We start from the raw sequence: 17120 nt of genomic DNA, 5'->3' as shown, positions 1-17120 counted from the left end.
TCCGTATGAGCTGATCCTGCACAAGCACTGAAGGCAGAGGCCCGGAGGTATCTCCGGGTTAGTCCTCCGACGCCCAAGTTAGAGATCGGCAGAACAGTTTTTTACAGGAATAATGGTGTAGGTCTATTTACTTACCTCTCCCCTCCTCTCCCGCTCTCACTTATAGTGCTTGGGGTTTAGGGTTTCCTTTTTGGAGTCCCCCTCGGGTTCGCCATTTTCCCTTTCCGAGTCCTACTCGGATACATCCTATCCCCTTCGGTTGGGGAATATTCTCTTCATGCGGTTTACGTGGTTAGAGTATTTGTGGCCTCTACTAGGTGAGCGGTACATGTCCTTCCCTTGGATACCACGTGTTCTTACCTGACTGGGCAATTAGTTTTGGTCGTATCAGTTCAATAAAATTTTGATTGTGAATTATCTTGGTTTATAACTTTGTATAGAGACTGTGAACACAATTTTGGAAAGTTAATAAGAAGAATTGCACAATTTGTCAAATGTAACCGTGTTTGCAATTATGGGTCCTTCCATCCTCCTTGCATTTGATGTCTTAAGGTTGTGTTTGGTAATACATTCTAGATCAATAATGTATTCCAAGAAATCATACCAAATGTAGAACGTAGCTTTAGTTTTCACCCATGATCTTAAACATCTAGACCTACTATTTTATTTAACATATGTTTATCAACTCATCTTTGCTAGCGCCTCCCTCTCTCTATTTCTCTTCTCCCCTCATCTGAAATGAACTCTCTGCCCCTTTGAAATGAATCCTTTGTGGGGGGCACTCGTTGTGTGTTTCCTATTGGCGTAGGCTACACTCCCGGACAAGAAACACTCTCACATATTTATATTTTGAAAGTGTTTGGAATCACATAGCAGTTCTTTTATTTTTCTTTTATTTTTTTAAGGGTGTTTGGTATGTATTCTTGGAATAGATTCTGGTGTAGAACTCAGACTGAAATAAGAAAATAGAAAAGAATCAGGCGTCATAATGCCTTCTAAACCTAGAAACTATTCTGAGAATGCATACTAAACACAGCCTAAGACTGCGGTGGAGAGGATCTGAATCTGCTTGCTCGTAGATTTTACACCTGAAAAGAAGATCAACAATATTGAAGCTATTCTAAAATAACAAAACAAAATATATAATAAAATATGGAGAAAGGCTGAGTATGCTGCCTATGCACCCAGATATGTGTCTCTCTCTCTCTATACACCCAGATCTGTGTCTTCTCTCTCCTCATTCCCTTCGAGTAGTCTCCTATACCCCTTCCATCCCAACCACCATCACAAACTTCTTGGGGGAAAAAAAAAAGGATCTTAATGTGATTTGTCACATCATTGGTCAAGGCAGTGGCTTTGGCAACACATGGTTGGGACTTAAGATCCTTCCTGTAAGCTCACTGCAGCCCAATTTGGTGTCACGAGCTATGTCCATTCTATGTATACTATCATGGATCTTGAGGTGCCAATCGCTGTCAATATATATATGAATGAAAACTTCCAAAGAAGCATATTTTGGTGGATAATCAAAAGATCTACTCACCTTTTTCCCTGTCATAAAGATTATTAATGCATGTAAAGTGAAGCCAAAGTGCTCCAAATGATCACATGCAATGATGCTATTAGAGTCTGGCCTTTACCTTTTACCTTCCCTGTGATTACAAATGATAAGATCCTTTAATTTAGATTTTCTTTCTCTATAATTTGAGGTCATGCTTTGCTCTACCTTTCTTAGGGACCAGCCTCCATCCCTATTTAGAGAGAGGGGTGCTACTCAACATGGAAAAATGTTTGTTATTAGCCACTTAGGTGATTCCCTTGACTTTATAGCTTTCCTCTTTGTTGTACATTTGATTTTGAAAGGAGTTAGCCAGAACTATTCTTTGAGGGCTTGGCCTTTGTGATTTTTAAAGAAGAACAGCCATTAAAGGTCTGAGGGAGCTGAGTTGGATTGCTTTCAGAACCAGCTTTCTCCAAAGACAAAAATATAGATATATATACCATTCTTCCTCTAAAAAATTTCAGACTGTATCCATGTGTTTAAGTGGACTTCTTAAACACAGTCATGATCAGTGAAATAGGTGACAAAATGAAAAGGCTAAACTTTTTGTGGGCAAGCCCTTAGCTCCTCCTTTTCCTCTAAGATGGTTGTGCCATGTAAGTGTGAACTGATAACTCCTATTAAAATGGATATAGATAGAACAGAGTCTGGATTAGTCACTAGAAAATTTCAAACTCAAATACGTTTTAAATCAGGGTTTTAGTATATGGTATTTGTCTGACCATATTGGGTTAGATCAGATTGTTTTAGCCCTCAAAATACGATATAAGGGATTTTTTTTACTATTTTGCCCTCCCATGTTCCAATACCACTGACATGGTATTGGTCAAGTCATGCTTAAGATATTCTCCCCATGTATTGGCATGCAACCTCATGGTAGTACAAACTTGGGTGTGTACCCTCCCAATAGTTGCAAATTTTTTCAATATTTATTTTGCCACTTGGCCATATTAAATTTGTCCACAAAAAGTTCATCCTTATCCAACCTACGACATGGTACAACTAATTCCTTTGGAGTTATGTATATCCAATGACTCATTGGTGCATTAGATAAAATTTTGTAGCTCGGGCTGTTTCAAATTGTAACTTCCATGTTATTTTGGGTTTTGAGAGTTACATACTAAAACAAAATTTTGTAATCCAAAAAGGTCAACAAAAATTTGTAATCCCTTTGAACTACAAAACTTGTTGGGTTCTTCCCTTAATGTCAGCAGTTTTCCTTCGGAATAATCTCTTGATCTCTTTACTCGTAGGGATTTAGTGCTATGATTAGACTCTTGGGAAGAGTGAATATCATCATTTACTTCTGTTTTCTATTGTTGAAGATCCAAAATACCCTTCTTCAATCCAATCAAAGGGTAAGATCCTGTGTAAGAAGAGATGAATTCTCTCTTCATTGTTGATTAAGATAAACTGGGTCTACCTTGAAATATCAAGAATGAAAATTTTGAGCCCAGAATCAGTCAGCTATCAGTCCATGAACAAGGTTCTGATAATAGGGTTAATCGGGCTTTAAATGGACTAATTGACTAATCGGTTCACAATCGAACGAGAAACTGACCTTAAATGGGATGTGAGTGGGCTATATTTGGACTAAATGGCCTTAAACGGGCAAATCTATCTATTACGGTGCCGACCGATCTTGGTCGAGACTTGGGAGCTCATCTAGCTACAGCCGAACACCACTACCCACACTTTCCATAATCGTGCTATAGGTTAGGTCAATTGATGCAGACTATTAATTGAAATTTTTAAGTAAAAGAGTCCTATCCAATTATCAAAACCCTTGTGTTAAAAGATTCTCTCATCACCATTGATGAAAGAAAACTCGATTAAAAAACTTACAACTCACCATGTATTAAATTTTCACCCTCATGATCTCGAATGAAATTGTCTTGTCAACCATTTTTGAAAGCTACAAATAACCACATAAGAAAATTTGTGTAAGACGAAAACTTCCCAATGATTAGAGGGAAAAGATCCTCTCCAACTATTAGGATGCCTGGTGAGGCATCTGATGGTTGGAAGAACTTAGGGTGTGTGTCTATGTGTTGGGGTGCATGTTTGGATCCCACTAGTCATCGGATGCCTTGCTAGTCGCCTAACCAGTTGGAGAGTGTTAAGTTTGTCTCGAATTATTAGCGCGTTTTGAAGATTGATCGGCTATAACATATTTTGATGGTGACCCGAATGGGAAGTCTTCTGAGCTCTATGATGGAAGCAGAGGGGTTGGGCCGATATGCCCCTGCAGTATGATTCAACCAGATTGACTGCGACCCGATGTATCGACCCACGACTTAGATTATATAATGTACTATCGTCTTGTTGAGCATTGTCATTGTATTTTAGGGATTTTTTCGAGCTAGGGTTTCAGGGCGAGTTTTCTTGACGTTGCTTGGGTGTATTCTCTCTTCTGCATAGTGAAACATCTTCTTCACCCGAGGACGTAGCACACCACAACAGTGTGTGAACCTCGTTAAATCTCTATATTGTGCAAATCTGATTTTTTTTATTTTCGTATTTCTTGATATTTTCTATAACAGAGAGGATCCCGATCCATAAATAAATGGGTGCAAAAATGGCAGATACTTGAGAATTTGGAAAATGCAGGGAACCTCAGCAGAGTATGAAGATTATATTAGCCTTGAAGCGAATAATAGAGATGTCTCCTCTCCTGCTATAAACTATTGAGTGGCAAAAGTGAACCCGGATCTTCTCCTCTTTTTTATTCCAGTCTTCATCTGTTCCTCCATACAAAATAAAAATGAAGGTAGGCATTTTAGTAGACAAGAATAGAATCTAGCCTTGTATTTGTCGAAATTCACTCAGGATGCATTTCCCATTTGGGAAGAAAGAGGGAAACGTGAAGGGGGAAATAGAAAGTTCTATAGCTCCTAAGAAGAAAAGTCCCAAACTTATTGGCAACAAGAAGTGTATTAAAGGTTAAGAGTGATAACCTCATCATCTTTAAAATGTTAAAAACCCACCATGGGCTGGTGCTCTCGTTCGTTTTATTCCCTAATAATCTTGTTAAATCATATGTTTTTGTCATTTTATTTTTCTTTAGGATCTAATTTTTATGCATAGTCGTGTACATACGTAGTTGTGCCTTTCAGCCATTAGATGAAGGTAGGGCTAAAAGTGTAATTATACATCCTCCTTTCTCTCCCTTTCTGATGATTGGAGGCTCGACTATGTACATACGTAACCATGCACGTACATGACGATGTGTAAAACCTTTTGCCTTTCCTTTATCATTATACTTTGGCGAAATGTTTCTTATCTGTGTCAATTGGAACGATGATATAGTGAATTGACCATTGGATATTTAGGAATCGATCTAGAATGTTGTATAGAGGGTGGTAGGCCTTGATGCAATGATCTAGATTATTTGTTTGTTAAATTTGATCATCAAAGTCAAATACTTACCCTCATGTGTATGTCAATGTAATTACCAAAAAAAAAAAAAATCAGAAATATCATAGTAATATCTAGATCAAGGATTTAGTTAACGGTACTTGATAAGGTAGACCAATGGATGTTCGTACCATCCATATACTGATCAAGTATTGATATTGGTCATGGTGAATAATGATATGAATTGGCTGATATCGACACCTAAAACGGTGCTCTAGATACCTGATCATATAACAATCAGAATGACAGTAGCTGTTAGTGATATTTTATCTTTCTCTAGTTCTTTTATTTCGATATCTTTCCACAGGTGAATTATATTGCAAATGTCTTGACAAGGAATGCCTATCATGTGTATGACAGGTTGGCCGATTTTCATTTCTCGGCTTCATGACTTTTGCATGTCTAAAGCCAATAGTTGTACGCATACTTCTAATGAGTAAATTAAGAAAAAGAAAAATAAGTCACTTAATAGGCTGTGGATCATGGTGAAAAGATTTTTGATAAAAAAATCAGAATGATTACATCAAGTCTTTTAATAGGCCACTAAACTTTAAAAAAATAAAAACAACATTTCCTACTCTTTTTTTATTTTGTTGGTGAAAAACATTTCCCACTCTTAAGAATGGTTCATAAAATTCTAATAATGTAGACTTTTTCATAAAATAAAAATAAGAATATGAATATTCCAGTCAAACATGTGGGTATGTGAATTCTAGATGCAATTGGTTAATATGATCCATCGTGGCATATCTTGCAAGGGTCATGCTAGGGACCATCTAACTGACACCTCTATATGTATATTTATAACTCAAAACTTTTTTTTTAATTGTCTTTTATCTTATTTTTAAAAGTTCTTTAACTTACGGATATAAAAGAGTTTTTAAAAATAATGTGAAAATGACTTATTATTACGTTAGTATCAAAAGTTGTCTTTGTTATATACATTTTTCAAATACATATGTGAAATGACAATATTATTTTCTTGTTCTTGTTCTTGTTCTTGTTCTTGTTCTTCTTCTTTTTTAAGTATGTTATATCAAAAGGGTTTAAAAGTAAAATTACAAATTAATTGATAATTTAATGTGTGTCAATAAGAAAATCTTCAATATTTCCTCATTGTAATTTGAGTTGCGTATTTTTAGATCAAGATTCTATCCACTAGATATGATGCACAAAAACAATCTAAATCAACCGATTATTATTATTATTATTATTATTATTATTATTATTATTATTATTATTATTATTAGAGAAAATTGCATTACCACCCCCTGAACTTTGGTCTTTATTCAATGCTACTCCCTGGACTTTTCAAAACATCAAAGACACCCCCTAAAAATTCAAAAATTTTCAAATTAGTCCTTGCCGTTAGTAGACCCTGTTAAGTGGTAGAACCTTTGTTAGTTTTTTTATAAAATTTCCAAAATACCCCCGACTATTGTGAGTGGATAATATTACCCCCCCTTTCCCTTCTTCTAAATCCACACTCTCACTCTCACTCATACAATCTTACAACTTGACCGCTCCCCTCCGACTTGCAATCGTGAGCACATCTCCCCACCGACGAGCAATCATGAGCACATCTCCCTACTAGCGTGCGATCAACTAAAAAAATTTGACAATACAGAAAAGAATGAATTGAAGAAATCAGCATCAAACACTCTCAAATTTTTTTGTTTCTGGGTTTCTTACAAACTTTCATCACATCACCATCAATAAAAAAATCAGTTAACGAATAAATTGAATCGATTGAATTGATCATAGTGTTAAACGGATAGCCTATTTCAATGTGGTCACAACAAGGTAGGACTCTGATAATAGATGATTGTAATGTGTTTCCATCACCGCATTGCCGTCGCACCTCTCCATTGCGACCCGTCTTGATGCCAAACACACTAAGCTTTTCCATGGCAGCTGAGAAGTCCTTGTAGAAGACGGCCTGATCGGTTTCGTACTTTAACATGAAGGGCTTCGTTCTTGGGTCCTGATTCAAAAGATTATCCGACTTGAGCAACATCATTTCCTTGGGCATGTTCTTGAGAAATGAAGAACAGTCTCAAATGTTTTCAAAACCAGATGTGAAACTTACAAAGATTGAAGTGTTTTGATTAACTTAAGGATTTGGGAATTCTAGAAACCCGATCCAGTGGAAGAGAGAACAGAGACCCGTCTGATTCAATAAATGCTAAAAAAATTAAGACAGTTTTAGAATCAAGGGAAGCTCACGTTGGTAGATCCAAAACTTAATTTGGAGCGAATATGAATGGATCTAGGAAATCCTTTACGGTTGCTACATAGAAAATGAATTGCTACACAAACACCAATGCCATGAAAGTTCTGATGAACGCAAGAGCTCCATCCGTTCTTTCCAGTCGCTTCAAAACCCATTCTTTTATAGTAATTGCAAGAACCCAATAGAAATTTATTTATAAGCGAAAGATGGAGAGATGGGGTCAGCGCCGAAGGATGTAAGTTGTAAGAGGGAGAAGAAGGGAAAGAGAGGGTAATGTTATCCGGTAATTCTTGTTCACGATTACACGCCGGTGGGGAGATGTGCTCACAATCGTACGCCGAAGGGAAGCGGTCAAGTTGCAAGTTTGTATGAGTATGAGTGAGAGTGAGAGTGAGTTTAGAAGAAGGGAAAGAGAGGGTAATATTGTCCACTCACAATAGTCAGGGGTATTTTGGGTATTTTGTAAAAAAACTAACAGAAGTTCTACCACTTAACAATGTTTGCTAATGGCAGGGACTGATTTGGAATTTTTTGAAATTTCAGGGGGTGTCTTTGGTGTTTCGAAAAGTCTAGGAGATGGCATTGAATAAAGGCCAAAGTTCAGGGGGTGGCAATGCAATTTTCTCTTATTATTATTATGAGGGTGTATCTATCTGATAGCTAGGAAACACTAAATGAATAGTCCCTATAGGTTTTTTTTTTTTTGGTAAAACCTATTAGGGGTCATGGAGGTCATTTTAGAGGAGAAGAAAGTGCTTGTCAAGATTTTGAAAGTAATGTTGTGTAAGGATTAATCATCTCACAATAAAAGAAAAAAGGTTAGACTTTTTTTTTCATAAAATTTTAATCTTTTATAATAAAATTGCGTGTAAAAAAAAAAGCAACCAAACTGCATAAAAATATGGACCTAGAAATCTATCCTAGTCTGATTCTTAAAAGCATGTCAATGAAGAAGGAGGAATTCCCTCACCATATTTCGGTAGGTATATCTAATTGAAATAGAGAGGAATCTTTTGACCCTTTTGAATAGAAAGTGAATTTATAATGACACGAGAATGTTCAAATCAATACAGATGAGAGGTTTGGGTGAAGGAAAACTTCCATCTCATCAATGATTAATGATAGAGAAACTTGTAATCATGGTATTAAGTATTATCATCATCTTACCAAAGAAAAAAAGTACTAATCATATTGGCATATTATAGAGAGAGAGAGATAATGTTGGTATCTACTGAGGGTAAAATAATTCAAAAACAATTCTTTACCCAAATTTAAAAGCAAAATGATTCGTGACACGATGCAATGGATTTATGTTGTGATATCAATATCAACTGTTGATAGCACAAAAATCTTCTGTTGGGGATAGCGAGCAACAGTGAGAATCCAACAGTTGGGGTGTATGTTGAGGCCCTCTCAATCGTTGGATCTTCACTGCCACTCACTGTAGAGGATTTGAGTCCCCGTTGACATCAATACAAACTATTCAAGAGTTATGATTATACACAAAAGATCGAGGGCGAAATAACTGCCTCAGCCCCCATGAAAGATGGAAATATATATATTTTTAGTGCTTCTAGAGGCACTCTCATTGGCCCTGCGCAAAAGCAGTGCCACACTTCGAGACTGAGAACCCTTCCCCTTTAAACTAAAACCTACCCCCACCCCAAAAAAATCTCCATAAATGAATAAAGCTCTATGCACAATAATATATTAATGGACAAGTTGTTTCTAGATTACAATATTTCCATTAGATCTTCTTCTGACCAGTAACTTTAAAGAGATTTGTCTCAATTATAATGATATTTCTGTGTCTATGATATTAATCTAAAAGGTTATTATTGATGAGTCTTAACCCAAGTTGAGTTAAGAGTTAACTAATCAGCTCTTAAGGAAAAGACACAGGATTTTAAAATAAATATCTTTACGATCCCAAGTTGAGAATAAGAGGCCGTTTTTGAAGGACAGACAACTCGAGAGATAGAGAGAGAGAGAGAGAGAGAGAGAGAGCCTAACGTTACGTTGCCACTCTTTTTCCCTGCTTCCCAATTCCACCACCTCTCTCTCTCCTCTACTTCAAATACCCAGACACTCGTTTTCTTCAATTATCAATACCTTACTTCCTGAAATCCAAGTAGCGGTTACCAATCCAGTGATCCTATCACTTCTACTTTTTTTTTTCTTTCATTTGGATTCTTTCAAGCCCATCAAGAAATCGGTATTGGGGTTTTTCTGTGCCAAGTTTTGCAGGAATACGAGGGCTCTACTGTTAATTACTTGCTAGTTTTCAATCCTATCGAGTTTAGTTGATCTACTACTCTTCTTGGGAACAAAATTAGGGACATTTTGTAAATTCTGTTTGATCTGGATGTGGTTTCTTTTAGCTACATTTTGCGGCAAATTTCAGGACTTCTGAGTTCTTCCTTCTTCGGCCGGCCACTGGATTTCGTATTCCTCTTTTTTTGTGGTTTTTTATTTGGTTTACAGTTGATCAAGAAATTAGATTTTTTGATTTTCTGCTTCATTTCGATACCCGGTGGAGAATTTTAGCACAGAATCCTCTAGTTTGCTCCTATGTTAAGAGGTTTTTTTTTTTTTTTTTCCTGTCATACTTGGCTGGTGATTTTAGGGTTTTTTGCTTCATTAGATCTCAGTACCAGTGCTATCAGCTAGTTGCAGCGGAGATTTGTAATATCTTTCTTTTGTGGACTTGTTTTTTATATTTTTTTCTTATTGGTCTCAGGATCCGAATTTTTTCTTAAGCTGAATTCGGTTTGGAATTCATCGGTCTCTGTCCTTCTTGGATCTTTAGAAACAATGATCTGAAGATAGTTGCTAATTGCAAGTTCTTCCTGGTTCTTTGCCAACTGCCGTTTCTGAAGCTTGCGACATGTTTTTGTCCATTTCCGGCGTTGGAAAATTCTGAGGATTTTGTACTTTGCTAGATAAGATGCAACCTGACCAGCGAAGAAAGGTAAACTATAATCCTTTACTGATTTATCTGTTTTAATTTGATATCATTTTCGAGACCAAATTTTGATTCTTATTCATGGGTTTTCTTCTGGTTTTGCATTTTTTTGTTTCCAAGCGGATTTGTGAGCGGCCAGCTTCATTTTCCCTTCTTTCGTTAGAAGAAATAAATTGCAAACCGGCCGCCTATTGTTGTTTGCTTGGGTTCTTTATGCAGCTTTGCTGTGCTGGCTAAATTTGAATAGATAAGGTGTTAAGGGGGTGAATTTTGATCAAATCCAGCTGTGCAGGGTACTTCTTTATGAAGGAGTTGCACATATGGTGCTTGCGGGATGAGGTGAACTAGATTACTAGATCTGGTATGAAGTCGCTAAAAAAGTTGACATTGACCTCCATCCTATGATCTGGAATTCTATTTAATCTTTGTATAGGCTTTGTTTGTTCTAGGTTATGTATTTTTTGGGTCTGGTACCAATGGCAGCTATCTATGATGCCATATGTGGGTGATTCATTTCCATACAAATTCCTTCTTTGGGATCAATTTGGAATCTTTGACTGTTGAGTAATGCTTTTATTGGATTTTGGTGATGCAGGCACATGGGGAAGTAGATTTCTTCACTGAGTATGGGGAAGGTAATAGATACAGAATAGAAGAAGTAGTAGGTAAAGGAAGCTATGGGGTTGTTTGCTCTGCATATGACTCACATACTGCGGAGAAAGTTGCAATTAAGAAGATCAATGATATATTTGAGCATGTCTCTGATGCAACACGCATTCTTCGTGAAATTAAGCTTCTTAGGCTCCTTCGCCATCCTGATATTGTGGAAATCAAGCATATACTGTTGCCTCCATCGAGAAGAGAATTCAAAGACATTTATGTCGTATTTGAACTCATGGAATCTGATCTGCACCAGGTTATCAAAGCAAATGATGATTTGACCCTGCAACACTATCAGTTCTTTCTTTATCAGCTTCTTCGAGGCTTAAAGTATATACACACAGGTTATTCACAACTCCAAAGCCAACTTGATTGCAAATATAACTTATGGGAACAGTTTTCCTACGATGCCAGAGTGGGAAACTCTCTCCGTCTCTTTCCTCCCTGACAACCCCTGACACTTTCTCTCATCTGCCCCCTACCGACAAAACTGATAGTGTGCTCTTCCCAGTCCGGCATCGTGGGAAACCCTTCCTCGTAGTTTAGTTATCTTCTGAATATGGAATAAGTAATATTGTTTAACAATTGACTGTTGGTTGACTGATGTTCCTTGGCCAGTTCTGATTTTCTTTATTTTTTTTCTCCCCTCCCTGCTGGTGGTTTAGCAAATGTGTTTCATCGTGATCTAAAACCGAAAAACATCTTAGCAAATGCTGATTGCAAGCTCAAGATCTGTGACTTTGGTCTTGCTAGAGTGGCCTTGAATGATACTCCAACAACAATATTTTGGACAGTAAGTTTCCTGTCAGTCAACTGTAATTGGCACTTCAGCTTTCCTACTTGGACCTTAACTTAATAGTCATCAGGTTAGAGTTGTTGATCTTTTCTGGTATGCAAATTCATGAGCATTTGTATCTATGTATTCCATTGCTTGCAGGACTATGTTGCAACAAGGTGGTACAGAGCTCCTGAGTTGTGTGGATCCTTCTTCTCAAAGGTGCATGAACTGTTCCAGTTGGCCATTTATTTGGAAGTACCTTGATGTAATCATTGTCATCGTGATATATCTCTTTGAACTGTCTGATGATTTATCTTTATTTATTTATTTTTATTAATGTACTTATTTTGACTCCTTTCCGATCTCTGCTATTATTTCCATTTGTATCACTTTCCATGTTCTCAGTTTCATCAAGTTGTACCGCTCACTCTCCCCGGTGTAGTCCTCTATGTTTTTATCACTTAATTTTCTTTGCACTCAAAAACACTTTTTTTTCTTAATCTTGTCCTCCCTTCATTTTACTGCTTACTGTTGAGTGCCATAAATTGATATTGGGATGTAAACTACATCAATACCAACATTTTAGGAGAAAGTATTCTTTTAGATTAGATTGCTTCAAGTATGCCTTTAGCCTCCTTTCCTTTTGGTTCTGTCCCTTGTATTGTTCTTTTCTCTCTCTCTCTCTCTCTCTCTCTCTCTCTCTATATATATATATATATATATATATATATAGGTGGGGCTGAGGCTGGGGCTGGGGCTGGGGCTGGGGGGTTGCATGTGGTAATACTAATATGGAGTTAGCTAGTTAAGGTTTCTTATTGAATAATGTTTAGAAGAAATGAAGATGCAGCATTCCCAGTTCTCGTTTTTTTGAAATTCTGTTCTTTTTACCCTTCCCTTGTACCATCCCCCAACCCCACCCCTGAAGCCCCTTTAACAGGGTGGCTATAGATCTTCATTTGCAACGATAGAAAAATGGGTGTTTGAATTCATGTGTCAGGGATGACTGTCCATCAATTTCCTTCTTCCCCTCCCCCTCCCCCTCCTCATCCTTTAGATGGACTTAGGGAGTTTGCTAGAGTGTAGACTACATAATGGCAATTTTGGGTTTGAAGAGGAATAGCTAATGGGATTATATAGTGTGATGTCTGTAAGATTGCATATATTGTATTTCACAGCTTTACCGAATGTAGGTGGGAGAACCATTTATGTTACTCTTCTGCTTTTGTGGTTGAGGTCTAATATTCAATTTATCCCAAGGGTATAAATAGATTAAAGTGAATCATCAGGAATCTAACATTTAACATGGATGATGATACATTAGAACTACTTCCCAAATCAAGTGGTCCTTAGCTTATTTATTGTTTTGTGGGGGGAAGGAGAAAAAAAAAAAAAACTGATGTAAGTGTGGACCTTGAATTTGATGGCTGCTAAAATCAGGTCACGTTACCTGTGCAGTACCATTGCTTAGAGTAAGATTATAAGGTATCTGACTGCGTTATACTAGATGATATGGAAACTGATGGCTGTAGAAGCTTCCTAAAGTCACTAGTTGAGTGGATGCTCTGAACATGATAAGGATTTAAGTTTCTAGAGAACTGCTTTGAGCTTCTAAAAGAGTCTCCCAATCCCTCAACCTTCCTCTTTAGACAGAAGGGAAAATAACGGGAGTTGGAGTGAGGGTGAACTGTCTAGTACACTTTTTTATCGTAAGAACCCATCTGCGCAAATTCTCTCCCAATTCAATTACTTATTTAATCTACTGCCTAAGTTTGTTACTCCTGTCGTACTGTGAGATTTGTTGTCCTGTTAAAAGTCTGTTTTGGTGTTCCAAAATATCATCTAAATAGAACTGTGAAATTAAACACTCACTCAAAATAATAAATGCCTAGTTACTACCCTATGGCAGTTCTCCATTAATACCCTTTGATTTACCCATCAGACATAATTAATTAATTACTTAAGGGTTATTATCTTCTTACAATGAAGCTAAACTAACTTTACCACATGGAAAATTGAATTGAGTGACAGAAATAGTGGGTGGATTTTTTTTCAATTCTAAGCCTGGGGTTTTTGGTATGTTTGGCAACTGTTTATTATATACTTCACCCATAGAAAGAGATTCTCATTTTCTCTATCTAGTGTTGCAGTACACACCAGCAATAGATATATGGAGCATTGGCTGCATCTTTGCTGAAATTCTTACTGGAAAACCTCTCTTTCCTGGTAAAAATGTGGTCCACCAGTTGGATCTGATGACTGATCTGCTAGGAACACCTTCTCCAGAAGCAATTGCCAGGGTTTGTTTCCTGTCACAGGACTGTTGCTTTAATATTGATGCAGTTGTAGTTTTAGTTACCTCATTCATTGATTTGTTGCTGTTCCCACTGTTAATTGTACAGGTACGTAATGAGAAGGCCCGTAGATATTTAAGTAGCATGCGCAAGAAAAAGCCGATCCCGTTCTCTCAAAAATTCCCAAATGCAGATCCCCTTGCTCTTCGTCTGTTGGAGAGGATGCTGGCATTTGAGCCCAAGGATCGACCTACTGCTGAGGAGGTACAGTGGACATGCTTTTTGACTCTTTTTTTATTTCTGTTATGTGCCTGCTCTGTCTAACGGGCAAATTTGTGCCACAAGGTGTCAGGCTTTGATGGATCCCTATTTTAGGGGCTTGGCCAAGGTTGAGAGGGAGCCTTCTGCACAACCAGTGACAAAGATGGAGTTTGAATTTGAGAGACGGAGGATTACAAAGGATGATGTCCGAGAACTCGTCTATCGGGAAATTCTTGAATACCATCCAAAGATGTTAAAAGAGTTCCTGGAGGGCACAGATTCAACTGGTTTTATGTACCCTAGGTATTGATTACCATTTACCACAATTTTAAACTTTCAAATTTGCCAATTTTATTTTCTTGGAGAGTGGATCCAAGAATTGTGTAGTTCCAGTCAATCCAAAAGAAACCCAAGTTGTTTATGTTTTACTGTATTATCTTCTACTTCACATAGATGCTCCTTTCATCTCTACTTTCCGTAGCCAACTAGAATACTTAAGGGAACCCAGAATCATTCTGAAGTTAGCATGAGTACTTGCATAGTTTTTCAGAAGCAGAGCTGTAACCAAACCTTGGGTTCAAGGTTTAGTCTCTTAACTTAAAGCTGAGGCTTTTGACCTTTAAACTTTCTAGGAGATGCATCCTAGACTGTAGAAGCTTTAAAAGTTCATCACATAAGCTACCCAAGTTGCCAATTTCTGTTCTCTATTAACTGTCAGAAGAAAGATCAAAGTGCAAACACTAGTGCCACATTAAACCATATTCCCTGCTTTGAAGCCTTGAGCATTTGTTTGAGGCCCTTTACTTCCAAACCTGAATTCTTGAGTCTCGACCCCTGACAATGGTAAAGTATGACTATTGGACTTGTTTTTACAGTGCTGTTGACCAATTTAAGAAGCAATTTGCTTTTCTTGAGGAGCATTATGGAAATGGTTCGACTGCACCTCCACCTGAGAGGCAACATACATCATTACCCAGGTATCCTATTCCACGTCATAGTTGTCCTACTGCTCCATCTCTCCATTGAAACATCATGTAGATCACTGATGGAACTTCTACTCATGCAGAGCATCTGTGCTATATTCAGACAGCACAGCACATCATTCAGCAGAAGTCACTGATGACCTATCTAGATGTTCCATCAAGGAAATTGAGAAGCCACAACCAGACAGGAGTTGTGGGGGCACTATGACAAGAGTTCCTCCCCAAGTTTCTCAGAGAATCCAAGGTGATCTGTCTTCTACTTAAATTGGTCATGATGTCTTACCAAACTGCCCATTGCTCTTTAACTTGTGTACTGTTCCTTCTGCTTGTTCCCCCTTCTGAAAGTTTTGGCACGTGTCCTATGAAATGTTCTTGGGCAACTATGTGCATTTACCTTTTCGTTCTGTTAGTTACAACTCAAGGATGCCATAACCATGTCATTAGTATTCCTGTTTGTGTTTAACACTCTAGTCTCTGCCCAAAGTATGGCTTCAGTAAGGTGCCTGTATATTGCAGTGAAAGTTGCCTTGGTTGTATCTAGTCAATTATGGAGCTGTTTCATTTATATATTAAAAAAAAAATTGTAAGTGTGCTAGTCGAACACAGTATCACCTGATTTCTGAAAGTAAGAAAGCAATGGCCAATTGCAAATTTATCTTCAGAGACTAGAAACAACAAGAGGGGGGGGGGGTTACTGCACATATATATTGCCCCACCCTAACTCAACCCACCTCCGCGGAGCTAGTGATGAAGGTCCCTGTGTGTCGAGGCAGAACAGGTTGGTTCTTGTGATTTTAACCCATTACCTAACCCTAACCTGCTTGGTCATACCAGACCCTAATCATTAGGACATTGCAGGGCATGTTCCCTGTTTAACCTCTTCATTGCCATCCCTATTAGATACTTGTGATCACTAGCTGAACTAATAAAATTTCAGTTACATGAGCGAGTTGGAGTTGCAAGTTTTCGAATCTTATTTGACGATGGTGATATTTTATATTCATTCCACGACTCCCTAAATTTTTTTCTGTATAGGTGCAGCTGCAAAGCCTGGGAAGGTAGTTGGTTCAGTCTTGCGTCACGACCATGGGATGGCAGCAGAGGCTTTTGAACAACGAAGGATTGTCAGAAATCCCCCAGTGTCAACTCAATATGTCGGTTCTGGCTGTTTATATCCTAGAAGGATCCCCGGCTGTAAAAATGAGAGTGAAGAGGGTGAAGGACGTAGACCACCCAATGAAGTGCAGCCAAAGCGACAATATATTGCGAGGAAAGTGGCTGCTGCACAAGGTGGTCCTGGTGGTCAGTGGTACTGATTCCTTGGCACATTAGTGCTTGTTCTGGGTACTGGAGGTGTATGCACTCACGGACCACTAGAGGATCCGCATAGCCACAAATTACATGTTTGCGTCGGACGTGTGACTTTCAAGTTTGATGGGAATTCATTTTTTTTGTCAGATTATTTTACTGGTGCAGCTGTGCTCAGTCAGCAGTCTTTGAAGAATGGCTTCTAACGGTTGAAGATGATAGAAGATGATTATTCAGACGCTACGTAAATTACTGATTTGTAAGTAGCATGGACAAATCTGTGACTATACTTCTGTTCACTTAAAATACAAAAGCTAAGGAAGTTTAAGAGCCAGAGAAGGGATATGCCCGTCTATTTGTTTTTTGTACCCTATTTGCTTCCACAACCAAATGAATAAAATACTCATTTTCTCTCTCAGATCTTTTTAAAACTCAGTGAGGTATTGTACCTTGTACCATAAACCAAAATATGTAAATGGCCGATCTTTTATCTTTACAGCTCTCTCTCTCTCTCTCTCTCTCTCTCTCTATTTAATTATGGATTATCTTCAATTTTATAATTGCCTTGGTTGGGAGGAAAGGAATGAAGCAATATATGTACTAAGTACTTGAGTTTATTACCAATCTCATTCTTTATGATGTACAAATTTAAGTATGTTT

General features: G+C 37.7%; 1 protein-coding gene across 3 annotated transcripts; it reads left to right on the top strand.

Annotated features, from left to right (window-relative positions):
• The first annotated feature begins 9169 nt into the window (after positions 1-9169).
• Positions 9170-16878, top strand: LOC122058042 (mitogen-activated protein kinase 15-like). Of its 3 annotated transcripts, XM_042620442.1 has the most exons (11): positions 9170-9792; positions 9952-10182; positions 10772-11180; positions 11502-11629; positions 11774-11833; positions 13765-13914; positions 14017-14172; positions 14261-14472; positions 15045-15146; positions 15236-15396; positions 16188-16878. In XM_042620442.1, exons 2-11 carry the CDS (start codon positions 10159-10161, stop codon positions 16466-16468), a joined length of 1683 nt encoding a protein of 560 aa, XP_042476376.1. In that variant the 5' UTR covers positions 9170-9792; positions 9952-10158; the 3' UTR covers positions 16469-16878. The 3 variants fall into 3 exon arrangements, with proteins under 3 accessions (XP_042476376.1, XP_042476377.1, XP_042476375.1); XM_042620443.1 differs by having other exon boundaries at positions 9170-10182; positions 16194-16878; XM_042620441.1 differs by having other exon boundaries at positions 9170-10182.
• The last annotated feature ends 242 nt before the right edge of the window (positions 16879-17120 follow it).

Source organism: Macadamia integrifolia, chromosome 12 (assembly GCF_013358625.1).
Source record: "Macadamia integrifolia cultivar HAES 741 chromosome 12, SCU_Mint_v3, whole genome shotgun sequence".
NCBI classification, from domain to species: Eukaryota; Viridiplantae; Streptophyta; class Magnoliopsida; order Proteales; family Proteaceae; genus Macadamia; species Macadamia integrifolia.
Note: the sequence above shows the minus strand (reverse complement) of the source record. Positions and strands in the feature narration are given on the sequence as shown.